Source organism: Miscanthus floridulus, chromosome 2 (assembly GCF_019320115.1).
Source record: "Miscanthus floridulus cultivar M001 chromosome 2, ASM1932011v1, whole genome shotgun sequence".
Taxonomy (NCBI): domain Eukaryota; kingdom Viridiplantae; phylum Streptophyta; class Magnoliopsida; order Poales; family Poaceae; genus Miscanthus; species Miscanthus floridulus.
Window position 1 is genome coordinate 51,945,601 of NC_089581.1, and position 18,528 is coordinate 51,964,128.

General features: G+C 45.2%; 1 protein-coding gene and 1 pseudogene across 2 annotated transcripts; both read right to left on the reverse strand.

The window, feature by feature from the left end:
* Positions 1 to 268: 268 nt before the first annotated feature.
* Positions 269 to 10,709, reverse strand: LOC136536541 (G-type lectin S-receptor-like serine/threonine-protein kinase B120; annotated as a pseudogene).
* Positions 10,710 to 11,747: 1,038 nt separating this feature from the next.
* On the reverse strand, positions 11,748 to 15,130 carry LOC136523950 (actin-2-like). Of its 2 annotated transcripts, none has more exons than XM_066517460.1 (5): positions 14,936 to 15,130; positions 13,492 to 13,572; positions 12,993 to 13,386; positions 12,093 to 12,706; positions 11,748 to 12,004 (listed from the first exon to the last, which is right to left on the reverse strand). In XM_066517460.1, the coding sequence occupies exons 2-5, from the start codon at positions 13,549 to 13,551 to the stop codon at positions 11,939 to 11,941; spliced, it is 1,134 nt and encodes a 377-aa protein (XP_066373557.1). In that variant the 5' UTR covers positions 13,552 to 13,572; positions 14,936 to 15,130; the 3' UTR covers positions 11,748 to 11,938. The 2 variants fall into 2 exon arrangements, with proteins under 2 accessions (XP_066373557.1, XP_066373562.1); XM_066517465.1 differs by lacking the exon at positions 14,936 to 15,130 and adding an exon at positions 14,689 to 14,854.
* Between the last annotated feature and the right edge of the window lie 3,398 nt (positions 15,131 to 18,528).

Below are 18,528 nucleotides of genomic sequence, written 5' to 3' on the forward strand. Positions count from 1 at the left end.
CTGAGCACTGAGGCACAAGCACTGAAGCACAACTCCGACTTGCTGCCTGCCTGCCTCGCTCCTCGCTGCCACACACAACTATCAACTGCCTGTTCACAATTTAATGTTCATTTTTAAAGAAAAAACAGAAAGCATATACATAATCGTTTTTATTGTTGGTTAAAGAAATGCCTATACTATGTCAAACCAGAAAGGGCCTAGCTGAAAAGTGCTCAGTACTAATGTACTATGGAGTATTGGCACTTGATACATGTAGTAAACTCAAGTCCCCATCTGGAAGACATGAATTTCACGAGAACTATGCAAGAATCCCACATTACACATCTCCAAATAAGGAAGATTAGCACCGTGTAATCCCGGCTTACCTTATAAGCAATGTACTCCTACATACTCCGGATCTGAGGCTCAGCAATATAATCGACCATTTCCACTAATTCTGTTCCTTCTACACTTCCCCCATTTTGATATGGAAGCCATTGCGGCAGAAATGCACTATCTGAGCTACTGCTTACTATGTAGATTGAAATGTTGCTTTCTCATGTGTTTGCATTGGTATTTGCAGGAATTATACTTCTAGCGTCCCTCCAAGGTTGTAACACTCATAGTATTTGCAGAATTCACAATAGCTTCTGCTGCTCCGTCAGTTCCATAATTCCTTTCTGCAAAATAAATTGGCTGTTTTGGAGGTGGAAGTGACGTATCTCCATTCTCCAGAATCTGACACAATTGATGAAATGAGTGGCCGAGCATTTGGGTTGTCCTGAACACACAAGAGCCCAATATGGATGCCCTGTGAAGCCTTATCAAGTGAACAACTATCCGCAATGGATGAGTCAACAAATTCTTTTGCATTCCCATCCTTCCATAAGCTCCAAGCCTGCATCGATCATAACCCATCCATCAAGATACAAATCTACAAATTAATTACAGTTATTTGTGTATTTCGTAATACTTACACAGGCTATAAGGTTGGGGTAATCTTCTGTCATGTGCATAGAGCTGATCTTTGAGCCACTCACAATCTCTAGAACTAAAACTCCAAAGCTATACACACCAGACTTGACAGAAAACACTCCTTCCAAAGCATATTCAGGTGACATGTAACCACTGTTTGAAATATTGGCCCATTATTAAAAACCCAACTTATTTTAGTTCAACCACAATAACAGTATCGTAAAGCTCATTAATGTTATATATATCACTCACTATGTGCTAACAACGTGGTTGGTGTTTCCTTGTTGCTGGTTGCCATAAAAAATTCTTGCCATACCAAAATCAGATATCTTGGGGCTCATTTCATCATCCAATAATATGTTGCTTGCTTTGAGATCCCTGTGGATTATCTTCAGCCTTGAATCTTGATGAAGATAAAGAAGTCCTCTAGCTATCTCTAAGATTATATTGAATCTTGTTGACCAATCAAGCGATGGTTTTCTTGTGGAATCTGCCAGCAGTAGCACAAATTGAGGGATAACATCAGCCATGCTTGTTGATTTAATTAATAATTACTGAAATTTAGCAAGAAAAAGCAGAACATACTGAAAAGAAAGGCATCCAAACTTTTGTTTGATAAGTATTCATATATCAATAGTTTCTCATCTCCATGAATGCAGAAACCAAGAAGTTTAACTAGGTTTCTGTGCTGCAACTTGGCGATGAGAATTACTTCATTTCTGAACTCCAATACCCCCTGGCCAGAACCCTTACTAAGCCTTTTCACAGCAATTGTTTTACCACATTCTAATGTTCCCTGCACAATCGCATATTCGGATATTTCTTAGACCAAACCAAATAGGAAATACAGCGGTTTCTACTATAAGAAAATATTAATCATTACCTTATAAACATGTCCAAAACCTCCGTGTCCAAGCATGTTGGAGCTAGAAAAATTGTTTGTTGCTAGTACAATTTCTCTGAAGCTAATAGAGGGAAGCTTCCCATCCCCGAGTTCATCAGAAATGTTCAGAACTATCTTCTTCCATGTTTTCTTATTTCTTTGTTTGACTGACAGGAATAATGATACTATGTTAAAGCTAATAAAAGAAAACTGCATATGAAATAGAGAACATATGCAGACATTCCTGGGGAAAATACACAACGATAGTATGGAACTTGTACCTCGTGAGTTACAGATCCAAACAAGCCACATGAATACGAGTATGAAAAAACTTGATACAACTGGCAGAGTAATTTTCAGGATATTGCTCCTCTTTTTATCTGTCCAAAATTGACACATAAAGGGGATTATAAACTGTGCTTAATTAGACAGCAAACCAAATATTTCTCACAGGTTGTATATGCAAAACCGCATGAACAATCACATTACTTAGTCTGGCATTATATTAGCATTGGGCAGACAAGAAATGTTTTGCTTGATGTTTAAAATACCTTAAATTTCTTTTATCACAAGTGTTGATTTTGTTATCATATAGTTTGCTCCTCATATGTACAATATAAACAAAGGTGGAAATAACATAAGCCAACACATGAAGGTACCCTTATAAGACTGTAATTTACTTCAACTTAAGCCAACTCCATGCAGCCTATAAATTGTGAACTTAGAAACTATCTTACGAAAGCGCTTTAATATTTACACTACATATTCTCCTATAAAATTGTGAATCTAGTTAGGGGTGACGTGATTTCAATACCTCAGAACATGAAGTTAATATAGGCACTTGTGGAATTGCGGTGTTTTGTCAGAACTGGTCACCTTAATGATGGCAATCAACAAACATAATTTTCACTGACCTTTTCCGAAACAAGATACCTTGAGTACTTTTTTATATTTTTTAAGGAGACAACATGGTCAAAATGAATGCACCTTTTATCCTCTTTAAACTCATATATACCAGTTATTATCAAATCTTAGGTCAACTCTGTTTTCTTTTGCTGCCACTAATAATTATTTAGAGCTTATTCATGCTGGTGATGCTGTGTGGAGCAGTACGATCGAGCATATGATTGGTCCTTTCTGGACCTGAAGAGAAAGAAAGAGAAGCAGAAATTATACCACTTGATCTGTTTACCCGAATGTAAAGATTTTCTCCTCCTAAAATGCGCTTCTCTGTGTCAATCAAATCTCCCATCCATAATAGGCACCTTGTGTCATCCCCGTTGATAGCCGTGGTGCTCATATTGGCATAAGCGTAACCTGTGCAGGAGCAGTTGCTAGTGCATTCACTACGGGAGACGCGCTCTTTGCCGAGTGCTCGGCGCTTTGCCGAGTGTCGAAACACGGGCACTCGGCAAAGAGGCAGTTTGCCGAGTGTCGCACTCGGCAAAGCCGGCCCTCGGCAAAGGCCATCTTTGCCGAGTGTCAAACACTCGGCAAAGAGGGGCACTCGACAAACGTCCTTTTTGCCGAGTGTCAAGACACTCGGCAAAGAATAACCCTCAGCAAAATACCTCAGCCAACGTCGGTGGCCCCTCCGTCATCCTTTGCCGAGTGCTGGCCGTTAGCACTCGGCAAACGTGTTGTCTTTGCCGAGTGCTGCAAGCCTGGCACTCGGCAAAGAGGTTCCTTTGCCGAGTGCCAATTCCGACACTCGGCAAAGTTTTTTTTTTATTTTTGTTTTCAAATTTTTTCTGTGGCATTTATACAGTACCTTGAAGCACATGTTCTAATTTGGAACTTTTCTATGACTTTTTGGTATATTTTTTTTAATTTTTTATGTTTACTTGAATTTTTCTCGAAAAAGTAAATTTGAACTGCAGGTGCATGAAATATTAGAATTTAGCGATTCAAAAAATAGTATTCATGTTTTTGAGTGTATTTTGAGGCCGTGTGCAGGGACATTCGTGAAATTTCGAACATCTGTTTCACGAAACATGACCACCAACTTGTTAAAAAAGTGTTTTTTAATTATATAAAATGCAAACAAAGTCCGAAAATCATGAAACTTGTCGAGGTGTCGTGTCATCGCATGTAGAGGCTGTGGTAAAAAATTTAGAAGTTTCCGAGCAAGTTGTGACGTACGATGCCTAAAACCCAGACATCTCCACATGTGATCACAAGTCGGGCTTGGAGAGGTTTCCCTATTTTGATGACCTTCTCCTTCCACATAATATAGATGTAATGCACACTGAGAAGAATGTCGTCAAAGCACTTTGGGCAACACTCATGGACATTCCTGACAGGACAAAGGACAACCCTAAGGCCAGAGTGGACCTAGCAACGCTATGCGATAGACCAAAGCTAGAGATGCTGCCTCCAAGAGACGGCAAGCCATGGAAAAGGCCTAAGGCTGATTACGTCTTAGAAAAGAAGCACAGGACGGAAGTGATACAATGGATGCAGACGTTAAAGTTCCCGGATGGGTATGCAGCGAATCTGAGGAGGGGAGCGAACCCAGAGACTAGCTGAGTCTTAGGGATGAAGAGTCATGACTACCACATATGGATTGAGCGGCTTCTTCCGTCGATGGTTCGAGGCTACGCCCCTGAGAATGTCTGGAAGGTGCTGGCAGAGTTGAGCTTTTTCTTCCGCCAGCTTTGTGCCAAGGAGGTATCTGTGAAAGTGGTTGATGAGTTGGAAAAAGGGGCACCTTTGTTGCTCTGTAAGTTGGAGAAGATCTTTCCACCTAGCTTTTTTTGTCGATGCAGCATTTGATTTTGCACCTCTCGTCCGAGGCACGAATGGGGGGGGGGGCGTGCAGAACCGTTGGTGCTATCTAATTGAGAGATGTCTAAAGACTATTCACAAGAAATGTGGAAACAAAGGCAGGATTGAGACTTCCATTGTTGAGGCATTCATTCATGAGGAGGTGTCAAACTTCACAACAACATACTATAATGAGAACCTTCCTAGCGTGCATAATCCACCCGCTCGGTACAACGAGGACGAAAATGAATCGACCCTTAGCCTTTTCAAAGGGCCACACAGGAGAGCAAGTGGAGCGACCACAAAGACCTTGAGCTATGAAGAGTGGCGCAAGATCATGCTCTACGTGTTGACCAACCTTGACGAAGTGGAAATGTATCTGGGGTAAGTTCTCAATGAACTTGTTACATACTCCGTAACTTTTGTACATCCAACAACATTGTTCTGTCGGTGCAGAGAATTTTGTGATGAATCCTGGCATCATTCAAGGCCACCTTCTGACCATGAACGAGAGACCCTTCTTCAACATGGTTCGCCTGATTTCATTACATGGTTCCAAAAAAAGGTACTGGCCAACTTAGCTCTTACTAAGTTTGACGTTCCAAGTTGCCTAATTTCATTTCTCTCCTGCTTGAACTTGCAGTGCCAAAGGGATGTGTCTATAAGTGCTGAATTACGACAGGTGGCCAATGGCTTTGACTATAAGGTCTTGTCATTTAACGCTTATGACGTGAATGGATATCGCTTCCACACAACAAGGTACGAGCAGAGTCGTCCCAATCCAAGGACCACGAATACCGAAGTATTTACGTCGGGCACTAATCAGGAGGAGTATTATGGGACAGTTGAAGAAATATACGAGCTCAACTACCGTGGTTCCAAAGCACTTAATCCTATCATATTCAAATGCCAGTGGTTTGATCCTGCAGTATCGAGAAAGTCCCATCAACTTGGGATAGTCGAAACTCGACAGGATTTCTTCTATCTAGGAGAAGATGTCTATATTGTGGCTCAACAAGCCACACAAGTTTATTATTGCCCATATGCTTGCAAAACCAACCCACGTCTTCAGGGTTGGTATATTGTGCACAAGGTATCACCACACGGTAGATTACCTCGCCCAAACCCTGATGATTACAACTTGAACCCAAACACGCATGACGGAGAGTTCTATCAACAAGAAGAAGGGCTACCAGGGATGCTTGAGATAGACTTAACCGGAGAGATCAAAATGGAAGCAGATGAGGAATGGGTTGTTGACAAGGACGCTGCAAATGAGGTGCATGATCTAAAGGACTTGGAAATGCTTGATGGACTACGACTAGGCAATGACAACGATGAGGATGAGGCTATTGAGGATTTGGACAATCTTGATAGTGATGACGATACCTATCGTCCAGATAATCTCGATCATGAAGAATATTAGAAATACATGTAATACTATGTTATTTTGTAATTACATTTTCTTTATTTTGCATCTCTTACTAAGTACGTCTCGTTTATCTGTACTTACTGGTTTACTCTTTTTAATTGCAGGTGATGGGGCCCACTAGGAGGAACTGCCCCTCGATTTACGCCAACCGGAGGGACATGGCGGCGGCTGAGGAGGCAAAGGCGTCAGAGAGGCCGAGGAGGCCGAGAGGCAGGCCCAGACGGGAGCTGTTGACTGACCACGGGCATAGCTCCTCACGTGACCCTGTGCACGACGACGACCTTCAGCACATGGTGGACGGGGATGGGGGTCCATGGACGGAGGACGAGGAGGCGGTTCTAGCGATGGAGGACGAGGAGGCGGCGACGGTAGGGGGTTCCACTTCCTCTGGTACGTCAAAACCCTACCAGCGAGGTCCCGCAAAGCTCCTGAAGCAACCGATACCTGTTGAGAGGCACCCACTGATTGCACCCAAGGGCGATAAGTAAGTAACTTCATATGTTCTTCATTTGATATGTTGAAAAATCATAATAACAACTAATAGCTATTGTGGACCACTTGTGCAGGAACTGGGTGCTTGTGGACCAGGCGGCCCCCGCACGCAATGTGAATGGCAGTCTGGGACTTCTGTGTAAGGAACACTTCCTTGGCCTAGTTAGGAAAGGAGATTAGGATTGGGAGCCGGCCTAGACGTTCGACCACTATGCCCTCGTGCAGGATGCTCTAGATCATAATGGCAACCGTTGTAGAAACAAGGCAGATCGGGTGATTAGGGAGTTGTGGGTAAGTCTTTCTTGCACTACATTCCTCAATTCCTCGCATTCATTGGACATTCTTGAAATAAAATAATGGATACCTCGTGTCTTTATGCAGGACTTCTTCAGAATCTAGGAGGGACAGGAGGAAAGTGCGTATTAGGTGGCTTATGCTTCCTGTAAAAGGCGTGTCACGGACTTGCACTACGAGTCCCGCATCTAGGCCCACATATACTACAACGCCAAGTTCCTACTCAGGCGTGTCAACAAAGAGGAGGCAAGACGGATGACGCTGACAAGGGAGCAGTACATACAGGTAAATACAAAACATGAATATTCATTTCTTTTGAGATTAAGTATGCTTAATTTGATCTTTTGATATGTCGTCTACTTGATGTCCTGTAGGCGATTCCAAGCTGGTGCGCCGCCCACCTCGATTGCTGGGAATATATTGTGGACACCTAGTTGGACGGGGACTGGCAGAAGAAGCACGAGGAGGCCCGCGACAGACGTTTGTAGATGCCAGGTGTACCTCACCATCAGGGTAGCCGCAGCCTCAGCAAATATGCAAAGGCATATGTAAGTCTCCGCCATTGCTCTAATCTAGTCGCGCTCAATTCTGCATCATTTCTAACCACATGTTGTTGTCTTTCTCGTAGTCGGATGCACACGGTGGCCAGCCAGTTGGTCAACTCAAGGCATATGCTCTGGCTCACATGGGCAAGGCAACAGCCGACATCGAGTACGACCTAGATGCCCCGGTTGAGGCGTACACCAACTCCAGCATCCACACCCGCCTCTCTTCGTACACGGAGGCGACAAGGTCAGTTCATGGGCCAGGCTACGATCCGAGAACCGAGGAGCGCCTTGATCCTCAGCTTGTGATGAGGGTGAGGCAAGGCAAGAAGCATGGGCGGTTCTGGATTGGCGACGACGTCCTGGACACGGCCTCTACTCCTCCTCTCCACTAGCTCCGAGCAGCGAGCACGAGCTCAAGCGTGCCCATACGCCAACGGCCGACCGTGGTGTCGGCACTCCAGGTAAGCATTTCTGTTTCATTCGTCGTTCTTTGACTTTTACATACCTTACCTATGTATTATTGAAACATTGGGGTCAAATGCTGCAGGCCCAGGTGCAGGAACTGCAGGCCGAGCGGGAGGTCGAGCGGCAAAGGCTACATGCTTTGGAGGCCCAGCGGGAGCAAGATCAGCGGCAGATGGCCAAGATGATCAAGTTCATGCAGCAAATTGGCCAGCAACAAGGTTGGGCGATCCCACAGACGCTGCTTGCTCCAGATCCACCTCCACAACGTCCTTATTCTACCCCGGTGAGTATAAGTACGAAGTTTTACTTTATATGCTGAAACTTAGAGAAATCTAGTAAAACCTAGAGAAACCTAGTGGTGGTGGTGGTGGTCATAGTGGTGTGGTGGTCATGGTGGTGGTGGTGGTGTGGTGTTGGTGGTGGTGGTCACGGTGTTGTGGTGCTCATGGTGGTGGTGGTGGGGGTGTGATGGTGGTGGTCATGATGGTGATGTGGTGGTGGTGGTGGTGGTGAAGTGTTGGTGATGGCGGTGATGTGGTGGTGGTGGTGGTAGTGGCGGATATTTATCTCTTCTCTTGTCGCTCACGTGCAATCTCTTCTATTTTGTACAGCATCAATCGGGGGCGGCGTCGAACTACCTCGGAGGGTCGCCGGGATCGCACTTTAGGCCATCCCAACCCGGACCGTCGCCGTGAGCTTCAAATGGCAGCCGTTGTGATATAATGCACTTGTGAACTTTGTGAACTATGCTTGTGTGTTTGGACTTTGGACTTGGGAGTCGAGATTGTGATACTTGTGAGCTATGTTTGTGTTTGTGGTGGATTGTGATATACATTTGTAGATGTATATCTTGTTTGCAACGATGAAAGACTAAAAACAAAAAAAAATGATTTTTTTCACTTCTTTGCCGAGTGTCATGACCATGACACTCGGCAAAGCTGGGAATCTGGGACACTAAGCTTCCCAGCTTTGCCGAGTGCCATGGTCAAGGCACTCGGCAAAGAAAATAATAAAAAAACAAACTGCTTTGCCGAGTACCTACCTACAACACTCGGCAAAGAAAATTCAAAAAAAAAAGAAAACAAGCTTTGCCGAGTGCCAGATGCAGGCACTCGGCAAAGTATTTTTGAAAAAAAATAAAAAACATATTTCTTTGCCGAGTGCCGACGCATGACACTCGGTAAAGGGGCCGTCACCGTGACCTGGCCATCACGGCGGCTTTTCTTTGCCGAGTGCCGTCGTGGCACTCGGGAAATCCTTTGCCGAGTGCCCGACATGCGGCACTCGGCAAAGAAGCCTTTGCCGTGAGGGGATATGCCGATAGCTCTTTGTCGAGTGCAGCACTCGACAAAGGCTTTGCCAAGTGTAAAGCCTTCTTTGCCGAGTGCAAGCACACGTCTGCTGTAGTGATTCCGCTGTGCATTCGTCAAAGCTTCTATTCTTGACATACACGAACTTGTCGGGAATCTTCATGGCCGTCAAAGTTAGGAAACTAGTATTTTCTTCACCACATCTTACTATCTTAGTGTCTCCTTGCGGCGGCATCCTTCCGGGGACTTTCCATTGCTCGTGCCTTTGTTGCTTATTGGTTCAAAACTGTCGACACACTTGCATGTCGCATTAGGCTCTGTGTTGTCACAGTACCCAAACGGACCACAATATCCATATGTACTGCATTCATGGCTAGGCTCTGCCTCCACGACATCCCACTCCAAAATGTTGCTATTCCAGGTTAGGGTTTCTATCTTTCCTGAGTAGTCCATTTTGATCTTGATGACAGTTGACGATGAGGAGCTACCGGGTATGCCAAAGGACATATAGATCTCACCATCATCACGGCTAACTGTGAAGTAGATAGTGGACTTGATATATGGCCCAACTACCAAGTAGTTATTCCACACCGGACTTCTCCGGTATGGTATCGAGCCATTCCAGATAAACCTTTGCAGGAACTCATTAGGATCTGCACCGTAGGAGAAGCTGCCCGGGGTTGGGTCTTGGGGACCCTTCCAAGAAACCAGCCGTTGCAGTGCATGTCTGTTGTGGGTGACCCTAAGTATCATGCCAGGGAGAAGAGTGTCGGCCGGGTAATCGAAGCTTTGCCATAAGACGACGCCCTCTGATGTCCGATGGATAAAATTTCCAGTATTGTCAAGCCTGGCTTCTCCAGCGGTGGTCTCCGATGCAGATCTGATGTTTGCCGTCCAAAGCGTACCTTTAATACTGGACAGAACAAGATTGGATGTATTTGTCATGGCAAGTGTTGCAGAGGAAGTGTCGCTGACTGGTGTTGCACGATTGGCAACCCACAAGACGTTGTCCTTGGGGCTGTTGTTGTACCATATTGGACGGGGAGAAGAAACCCAGGGCAAAAGTGCCATCATCGGAGATGATTGTGCTTCCAACAGTGAGCGGCTTGTTGGGAAGAAGGCGGCTGTCTGATGATACAGGAGGAGGCAATAAGCTAGACGAACAAAAACAAAGCAAGATGATTCTGTAGATTGGTGTTGGAGTTGTTCCAAATTCATTCTAGGATATAGGCCAGGCTTCTGACGGAGCGAAGCGGAGGCCCGTCGCGGGAGGCTTGGGCCGGAGCGTAGCAGAGTCTGAAGCCGGCCCATCGGGTCTCGCCCCTGTGTTCGGGGGGGGGGGGGTGCGGGGGGCGGAGCCCCCCGCGGTACGGTACGGTATATACACCCTTGCTAGGGTTTCGTGGAGACTTGATTCTCTTGTAAGCCGCCATAGGCGTGTAACCCAAAACTCTTGAGATAGTGAGATTGTTGCTGGCTGGTGCCCGTGGTTTTTCCCCTTCACATCGGAGGGGTTTTCCATGTTAAATCGTGTGTCTCCTCTGTGGCTTGATTCTTTACTTCATATTCTTATACGTCGTTCATAACATATTGGAAGGAAACCCATTGATGTGCCCTGCTTTGCGGGAGAGTAAGGATTCAACCTCTCTAGTTGTCAGTGGGACACTGAGGCAAAGAGGAGGGTGAGCTTGGCTTGGACATGCTGGAGATTTGTTGGGGAGTGGGGAATCAGTAGATCTTCACTCCCAAGCTAGCCCTCCTGCATGCAAGAATCAACTCGTAAAAAGAAAGATTGAGGACGAAACGATGAATACGATGGATTGGATCATAGAAATGAGAATCACGGGAGAGACGAACAGGCGGCTGATGATTGCAGTAGTTCAGTACATCGTCAAGGCGGCTGTGATTGCAGCGACGTTCGAATCCTCTTGATCTAAGCGCATCAGAGCAGCTGGTCGAGTTTCTCCAAGGTCGATCAGCTGCCGATCCGCTGGAAGACGAGGTATATTCGCGCGAAGACTCGTGTGAAAACTGCTGATGAGAGTCATAAATGTGGTTTTAGATGAGTGGCGCTGCTAATCCCATCCCATCTGCTTAACTTTCAGAGCTGCGTCAGCCATCTCTATTCCTTTCAGGCTTCGGCATCACAATTCTACCGTGGTTGGCCATAGTGTAAACGAGGCTGAACTGCAGGTAGGGCCTACGGCTGCAGTATTCCAGTTTCCGACATCTCTGCCCGGTGCTAGAGAAGGTGAGGAACTGCGCCGACGCACGAGTCGCACAGCACGACGAGATGCAGCTGAGCTGCCCAGTGCCCACCTAATCAGCTACGGCGATCCCTCGCTGTCGCTGGCCGCTGGCTGCGAGATCCCCATGTACGCAAGGGGGGCGCACTTCTCTCCCTGTTCTTTTCTTCCATGCCTGTGGGCCTGCGAACATAATCGCGACAAGAAGAATTGGAGAAGCAACACGCCGGTGCCCAAGGCAGTCAGACTGTCAGAGAACGAACAATCTACAGCAAGAGAAACGATGTTGCAAGCGCCAACTTTGCTACGGGGTACCATAATGTTAAAAAATCAAAAGAATCATGCACATTCCAGCCATCCAAGAACCCATGATAGAATTGAGTAATAATCCAATCAATATATATCAAACCAAACTACATACTTCATAGTGCTCGGCTGACTCCACAATGTTACCGGATATGGATATATATATGGCATACACAAAAACTGCGAGTTATAGCATCATCAAACAAAGATATTTCCACGAGCAGAATAAGGCTAGGTGACGTCTAGAAGCACTTCCTGTGGACAATAGCTGGACCAGACTCCTCATACTCAGCCCTTGAGATCCACATCTGCACCGGGAAAAGAACTTAATGTCAGAGCTTCACAAATAAACTTAGATAGTGGATACGGAATACCCGTTGGAGAACTTGGTGTTACCTGCTGGAATGTGCTCAGGGATGCAAGGATTGATCCTCCGATCCAGACGCTGTACTTCCTCTCTGGCGGGGCAACGACCTTGATCTTCATGCTGCTTGGCGCGAGCGCGGTGATCTCCTTGCTCATGGGGTCGGCGATGCCAGGGAACATGGTGGATCCACCACTGAGGACGATGTTGCCGTACAGGTCCTTTCTGATATCGACGTCGCACTTCATGATGGAGTTGTAGGTCGTCTCGTGGATTCCTGGAGCTTCCATACCGATGAAGGATGGCTGGAAGAGCACCTCTGGGCATCTGAAGCGCTCTGCGCCTATGGTGATCACTTGCCCATCAGGCAGCTCATAGCTCTTCTCGACTGATGAGCTGCTCTTGGCGGTTTCGAGTTCTTGTTCATAGTCGAGCGCGACATATGCAAGCTTTTCCTTGATGTCACGGACAATTTCCCGCTCAGCAGTGGTTGTGAAAGAGTAGCCCCTCTCGGTCAGGATCTTCATGAGGGAATCAGTGAGGTCCCTACCAGCAAGATCGAGACGAAGAATGGCATGCGGGAGGGCATAGCCTTCATAGATTGGGACAGTGTGACTAACACCATCTCCAGAATCCAGGACGATACCTGTCAACCAAAACAAAATCCCGATGTACATTGAGCAACTGAATGAAACAAAAAGAAAAATATTTCTATCCATTTCAATCCCCATATCATTTATGCAGCAATGATAAAAAAAATTTGGTTCAGGTGTTCTTTTGAAGAAGATTTTATTGAATCAGATTTCGTTTTAGCTATTTATGGTCCGCAAATATCACATTTCACCATTGGTCAATTTGTTCCCACTAGATTAAGATTCCAGAGCAGCAAGATGAATGCACACGAATAAAATGCTGATTATTTGATCACTTACCAGTGGTACGGCCACTAGCATATAGGGAAAGGACAGCTTGAATAGCAACATACATAGCAGGAACACTGAAGGTTTCAAACATGATTTGTGTCATCTTTTCCCTGTTAGCCTTAGGGTTAAGAGGAGCCTCTGTAAGCAGAACTGGATGCTCTTCTGGTGCTACACGAAGCTCATTGTAGAAGGTGTGATGCCAGATCTTCTCCATGTCATCCCAGTTGCTTACAATTCCATGCTCGATGGGGTACTTCAAAGTCAGGATACCCCTCTTGGATTGGGCCTCATCACCAACATAAGCATCCTTCTGTCCCATCCCAACCATGACACCAGTGTGGCGTGGACGACCAACTATACTTGGGAAAACAGCACGGGGAGCATCATCTCCAGCAAACCCAGCCTATAAGAGATGACAAAGTTACTTAACATTGACTGAAAATCAAATTATGAAAGTTGTCTGAAAAAAAAATCAGTAGAGAATATGATGCCAAGTGGCCACAATTACCTTGACCATTCCGGTTCCATTGTCACAGACAAGGGGCTGAATGTCTTCTGCGTCAGCCATTTATGTTAAATGACCTGCAATCTGCATGAATGAAAACAATTTGTCAGGAGCAACATTTACCAAGACTGTAGACAAATATGCGCTAATTACTTCAGTAAGAGAGAAAAGGCTGATGTGCCTACTCCCAACAGAAGACATGAATCACATCTTAACAGGCTATTATCTATTGACTCAGAAAAAGAGGCTAATAAATTCCCATTGAGTACTAATATTTATAACCAAAACACAAGCAATGGTAACTGTGAGATCAAGCAAAAACAAATTAAGTGTAATCAGAAACCGCTAATATTACAAGAATAAAACCCTTTGTGCAACTAAATAATTAATTTACAATTAGTTTTATATTAGTTGTAAATATACAAAAAAAAAGTCACGTTGGTGTGGACTCTGGAGCATCTAAACTCCAACACATGCAAACGCTTTGTGCAATAGCACAAGGAATGACACCAGCCCCTGCAGATTTAGTCAAACACATGGTCAATTATTGAAAACAAAGTTGTGATTTCCTCACAACCGGCTGCACTTCTACCACAGCTGCGGCGGCTGATGCTGCTTGATTTCTACAGGTTTTACTGAGTAGTGCTGGTCCAGCACTTCCAATTGCGGCCAGTTATGATTCCTCACAACTGACCATTTTCTGATCAGAAGGCATTTGATGCATCCGACAGCAGACAGCTCAAGGAATCCAGCACAAGCGCATCTATGTCCAGTACACAAACTTCATGACCCTTCCCCTTTTGGGTGGAAAGAATTCCATCTCCATGATTTGTGGACATGAGTCATATAACATTTTCGAACATTTAAGGAATCTTGAAGCAACATTTGGCTATAAGCCTATACTGCTCTACAGGAGCACAAACTTGGCCAAGATTTCTATAGCCAGATGGAACTATAAAACCAACAAAAAAAATAAGGCCATAGTTTCCGAAGTTTCAAATGAAGACCAATACAGTTTCGTGGTCATTAAACGACTGTAAACATGAAGATCACAAATTTCGTTCCTATAGATAGATTGAAATTCTAATCACAAAGAGCCCTGAAGAGCTCACTTGCACAGAAGAACTATGGATCTATTACCACAGGCTAATATTAATACCGAAAATTTACAAAGAGATCTAGTGTAATACTACTAGCCACCTTGAAAATAAACATAGGATCAAAGCATCCACAGGTCACCAAGAAAGTCTCAGCAACTTTGGCGAACCTTACTCCTACTACGGATCCAGCACCTAACAGTCTACCAGAACATGACACAACCAGCGAACCCCCAGACCCCAGTGCATCCTATCACCCAGCCTTCAGTCCTCTAGACATCCTCGGCAGCAACAACAAGAAGGAACAGCAGCATTAAAGAAGTACGGCAAGGGCCCCCCGATTCGCTCACCTGGAACGGGAAGGAAGAGGTTGCGGCGGCGGCACGAAGCGTAGCAGGGAGGCGAGCGGGCGGATGGAGAAAGAGTGGGAGGCGAGAGGCGCGAGATATAGGGCGTGGCGACGGCGAGAGCGTGCTGGGGTGGCAACGGTGGAGGTGGTGGCGGTGGGAATGAGGTGTAAAGGAGGCCAGTGCCGCACTGGAAAGTTGGAGGAGGGCGGCCGTGCCAACGCGGAATAATATGCCCACCTGGGCTGGGGCACCGTAGAGAATCACATTTCTTTTCTTTTTCTCTTCCAGTTCAGAGCTTCTTTGGCACGGCTTATATCGGTTTTGGCTTAATTTATTTTGTGCAAATTGAGGCACTGTAGAATAAAGCTGTTTTATAAGCCGGGATTAAAATAAACTAAAAGCCGAGAAAAACCAGTTTTTCTGGCTTCACCGGATTTGGCTTTACCGGTGAAGCCGTTTTGGATGAGCCGTGCCAAAGAGGGCTTTAGTATCATTGATGTATCGCATTTTCCTTTGTTTTGTTGCGATTTCATTTTCCATGTATCCATCGAGCGAAGGCATAGGATCTATAGGAGCTATTTGGATCCATAAAAATAATAGTTAGCTGTTAATAATTAGTCTTTACAGCTGTTCTTTAGTATTTGCTACTACTGGCTTCTTATTTGTCTCTGTGGTAATCTATCTGTCCTTAAATAAATAAGTTCTTAGCAATCCTGTGACAGATTAGTATGATAGAGAAAATATCATATTACCCCTTATTAACTAGAGTAATTACACACTGGTCGATGATTGTTCTAATAGCACATTTATATAGCATTTGCTACACACGTCCAATTGTAGAAGAACTCAACACTGCATTGGGAGACAGGAGGGGGTGCAGCAAATGCGAGCAGACTTCAAGAAAAATAAATGGACTGGTGAACCATTCAACCTCTTAGATATTGATTTATTTGTAGACAAAATTTTGAGCTAAAAATCTAATTATTCAGAGATATAGAGAGTAGTAAAGTGTGTAACAAGCTTGCTTACTTGTTTTATCGTTACCGGCGCCCTACTAAGGATATTGATTATTGAATCATAAATATTTTATTTTCTTTGGAAAACATATATTGTGATTAAAATATCACTTTTTTTTTAAAAAAAAGAGAGGACAACAAAAGCTTGTATCAGTCATACTAACTTCTTCCTACTTATAGTCAAATAATTTGAAGGAAAATGATTCATATACATCAATTTTGTACAGCTGAGTTATGACCAGACAAGCCATTTGATTTGATTTATAATAAGTAAAGTACTCCGTCCTGTTCGCTTGAACTAATTTAGCAATACTTTTCAGCGAACGAGTAATGTTTTTCTCTCACAACAAATCAGCATAAGCATCAACATAAGCTAAATTTCAGCGAAACGAACAAGTTACACCATTTTATATTAGCCTATTAGGGTTGTTAGACGATTTATTGCATGCATAACATCAATGCATGGGACAATCGTTGGCTCTACGTAATCAGCTTGATTGGCTGGGCTTATTGCCTAGTAAACGGTCGTAAATTTATAGCCGGAATAATATTTTTCTCTCACATCAAACCAGCTAGCAGTACTTCTTTACGATCCAGCAACGAATAAGCCCAGCCAAACGAACAGGCTGAATATTGATTATTTTTTATTTTCCGAATTGAGGCATCAGTCCATTCAACCCGTTGGCCTTTTCTCAAAAAGAGCTTCTTTATTATTCAGAAACAAAGTTACAGTCTTGAGCAATTGGCACCCTAAATCTCCATACAGCTTAGCGCTTGGTACGCTTAAAAAAAAGGAGCTAACTTAGAGCCAAATAATCTCATACGCCTATAGCAATTTTGATTTGTTGGCAAAGCCCAAAGCCAGCTGCCGTTGTCAAGGAGTCCATATCACCCATCGCGAATATTGCATACCTTTTCCAATCATCCCCAGCGCACCATTTCTTCGTTTCCTTTTCGTCCTACGCCTTGTGCTGTCAGTGCTTCGGTTGGTACTACTTGACACTTGACAGCAGGATTGGAAGAGAAGAAAAAATGAGCACATGACACGAAAGTGGAGGGGGCCCGGGCAGGGGACGGTGCCGCGGCGGGTCCAGCCGAGCCACGGAACAGGGCAAAAGATGGACCGTGGGCGGCGGCCTGTTCCGGACCGCCTTTTTTTTGGCTTCGTTTTGGTAGCTTTACGGCAACGCCACCACCGTGCCAACATTTCTCGCCGTCGTTCTACGGCACCTGCTTGCTTCGCTCAGCGCCTCAGCCCCCTCGACGCCTCGCCAGTCCACCTCCTGTCTGCAGAAGTCACCTTTTTTCTTTTCGCTGCAAATTCACTTGTTGCTTTCCACACCCACAAGCAAGGGCCAGAAGTGACCAAGCACATTATGCAGGGGAGCAGGGTGCGCGGCCAAGTTCTGCAGGCAGGCTGCCCTCGGCAAGCTGGAATCCCACGGTCGCGAGTCCATTTCCTGGAGGATCCGGTGTGCCGGACGGAAGAAAGTTAAACACAAGAAGCAGTAACGAAGCCAGAAAAAAATTTAGGAGAAGCAGAATAGAAGAATAGAGTTTTTTTTTATTTTTTCTTAATCTTAGCTCCTTCTCTCTAATACATGTATACATAAAATTTTAAGACATGACTTAATAAAACTCCACGTGCTCAGGATGGGTAGGGGCTGAAACCCCTAGCCCCACCGCTCGCTACGGTCCAGAAGTTCAATACACATCACATCGCAGAGATGACACACTCGTATCGTCTTGTTGCCCGAGCTCTGGTGATCCTGGCGCTCGCTTTGGTCTCATCGACTGCCGAGCTGAGGTGCATCATGGCCAGTCAGAGGCAGGGGCTGGCATCGGCTTGCCACACATCACCTGTGCTGCCACAGGCACAGCCACAGCAACCACTGGCGCCAGGTTCTGGTCGCCATGGCTACCTTCAAGAAGCTCCGGTGCCGCCGCTGAGACCCCTTGGCCTGAGGATACCTGTGGCAGCTCCGCCGCCGCCCCGCTCATCAACTCCACGGGCTCGTAATGAGCCATTTCATCAGCCGCCGCCGCCACCGCCACCGCCGCCGCCGCCATCCTCGTAGCTGTCCTTCAGTCCTTCAAGCAGACGGTACGCAGGATTCTAGCCCTCTTGCACGATGCACACCGTCTGAAGCAATCCGTGTACGAGTATGTCAATATTTCATTCGTCTGGCCTGCTTGACATCTCCGTACCATTCCACTATTTTATTACTAGAAGAAAGCAGTCTCAGGACATGATCTTGTTTATCCGACCCCCAAGAGAATCTGCAGAACGCACTTGACTGAGCGGGTGTTTGGTTCCTACAGGAAAATTTTAGTCCCTGTTCTATCGGATGTTTGACATATGCATGAAGTATTAAATATAGACGAAAAAAATAAGTAATTGCACAGATTGTGGCTAATTTGCGAGACGAATTTTTTAAGCCTAATTAGTCCATGATTTGACAATGTTGTGCTACAGTAAATATGTGCTAATGGCGAATTAATTAGGCTTAATAAATTTGTCTCGTAAATTAGCCTCCATCTATGTAATTAGTTTTATAATTAACTTATATTTAGTTC